The 2,062-nt window shown below is 35.5% G+C and overlaps 1 protein-coding gene across 1 annotated transcript; it reads left to right on the forward strand.

The window, feature by feature from the left end:
* The first annotated feature begins 600 nt into the window (after positions 1-600).
* Positions 601-1,514, forward strand: LOC111412561. The gene is made up of 2 exons (XM_023043496.1): positions 601-1,064; positions 1,229-1,514. Exons 1-2 carry the CDS (start codon positions 601-603, stop codon positions 1,512-1,514), a joined length of 750 nt encoding a protein of 249 aa, XP_022899264.1.
* The last annotated feature ends 548 nt before the right edge of the window (positions 1,515-2,062 follow it).

Consider the following 2,062-nt stretch of genomic DNA (forward strand, 5'->3'; position numbering starts at 1 on the left):
TGGACTTGAATTTGATTTAATTTGAAGAAGACTTTGATATTCTTGGATTTGCCGTGAACTTGTTTGATTCGAAGAAGATTTTAATCTTCTTGGGATTCACCGAGTTAAGGCTTGACAGAATTTCTTCCCTTCTTTTAGCCTCGAGATTTCTTCAGCACTTCGTGGCGTTCTCTGCTTTCTTTCTTTCTTGCTTTCTGTGTGTCCCGTCTTATGGACCATTGGTCTTATTTATAGGGGAGGATTCGGGCTAATTTTGGTAATTACTCAATTATATTTAATTAAAAGGGATAATTGAGCAATTATAATTTTATTTATTTTGTTTGTTTATTTATTTAAAATTTGGTATGGGCCTTTGGGTTTTTTGGACTTTAGTAGATTTAAATTTAATTGGGCTAATGATTTAAATTGGCCCAATCCATTTTATTTTATTATTTTTTTTTATGTCTACACCTTGTTAAGATGATCATTTGTAGACAATTTCAGAATGTTCAGAATGAATGATAATTGAAAATTTCCATTTCATTTGTTCTAATATGGTATGAGAGCCATTGCCTTCTAGTGTTAATCCGATTTCTTTCCTTCTTCTTTCTTTTTGAAGATATGGATCCTATGCAGTTTGAAAGTGTTGCTGATTCACACTCATCTCTGAACAAATCTGCCATTGATGAGCTATCAAGTCCTTATTTTCTGCATCATTCCAATAGTCCTGGATTAGTACTTGTTTCTCAACTGCTCACAAGAGATAACTACGCCTTTTGGAGCTGTGCAATGATGATTGCTCTTTCGATAAAGAATAAACTCTCTTTCATTGATGGATCGATGAGAAAATCGGAAGATGCAAGTTTTGAATCGATCAATTCATGGAATCGAAATAATGATATGGTGATCTCATGGATACTTAATTCGGTCTCAAAAGAAATCTCAGCAAGCGTTATCTATGCTGCCACCGCGTATGAGATCTGGAACGACCTTAAAGAACGATTTCTGCAAAGCAATGGACCAAGGATCTTTCAAGTCAGGAAAGATCAGATGAATTTAAATCAAGGACAAAGCAAAGTAAGCGTGTATTTCACAAAATTGAAGACTATATGGGAAGAATTAAGCAATTTTTGACCCAATTGTGATTGTGGAAAGTGTACATGCGGTGGAGCTAAGAAGATGAATAAATATCATCAAATGGATCCAATGCCACCTATTAATAAGGTGTTTGTACTAATTGCACAAGTAGAAAATCAGAGAAGTTGAGTACACAATCGCTCGGAATGGACACATCTACCTTTAGTGTGAGATCTGAAAATACGAAGCCAGTGCTTAACTCTGGTTTTCGAAATGATGTTTCTAGAGTGGGAAATAATGGAATTGCAATAAAAAAGTCAAGACCTTATTGTACTTATTGCAAATATCATGGACATTCAATTGACGAGTGCTATAAAATCCACGGATATCCACCAGAATACAAGAAGAAATCAAAGGAGAACTCACAAGGCTATTCTGCCCATAGCTCTATGAATTAGTTGTTAGCTGTTCATCAAGAGAATCAACCACCTAATATGGAGGATTTCATGCAGAATCTGAACTCTAGTCAATACCAACAACTGATGACTATGTTGTCCAACCATTTGGAATCAAGCTCGAGCATGGCTACAAATGACCAGGACAAACCAACTACAGTAGAAACCACAAGTATTTGTCATTCCATATTAGTTACCTTGACATTTACTACTAAAGAAATATGGATAGTAGACTCAGGGACAACTAGACATGTTTGTTGCACTGCTAATGCGTTTATAAACTTGAGATCTGCTGAAAATACAAACGTCATATTACCAAATCACACACAGATATCAGTCAGCTTATGTGGTGATGTTAAACTGAGTCCTAATCTGGTGCTTCATGATGTTTTATTTGTGCCCCAATTCAAATTCAATTTGTTGTCAGTCAGCTCATTAACTCTTGGATCACAAACTAATACGAGTTTCTTCCGTGATCATTTCAAAATTCAGGAGAATACCACCAAGATGATGATTGGCAAGGGTGACAAAGTTCAAGGTTTATATGTACT

This window comes from Olea europaea, chromosome 16 (genome assembly GCF_002742605.1).
Source record: "Olea europaea var. sylvestris chromosome 16, O_europaea_v1, whole genome shotgun sequence".
Classification (NCBI taxonomy): Eukaryota; Viridiplantae; Streptophyta; class Magnoliopsida; order Lamiales; family Oleaceae; genus Olea; species Olea europaea.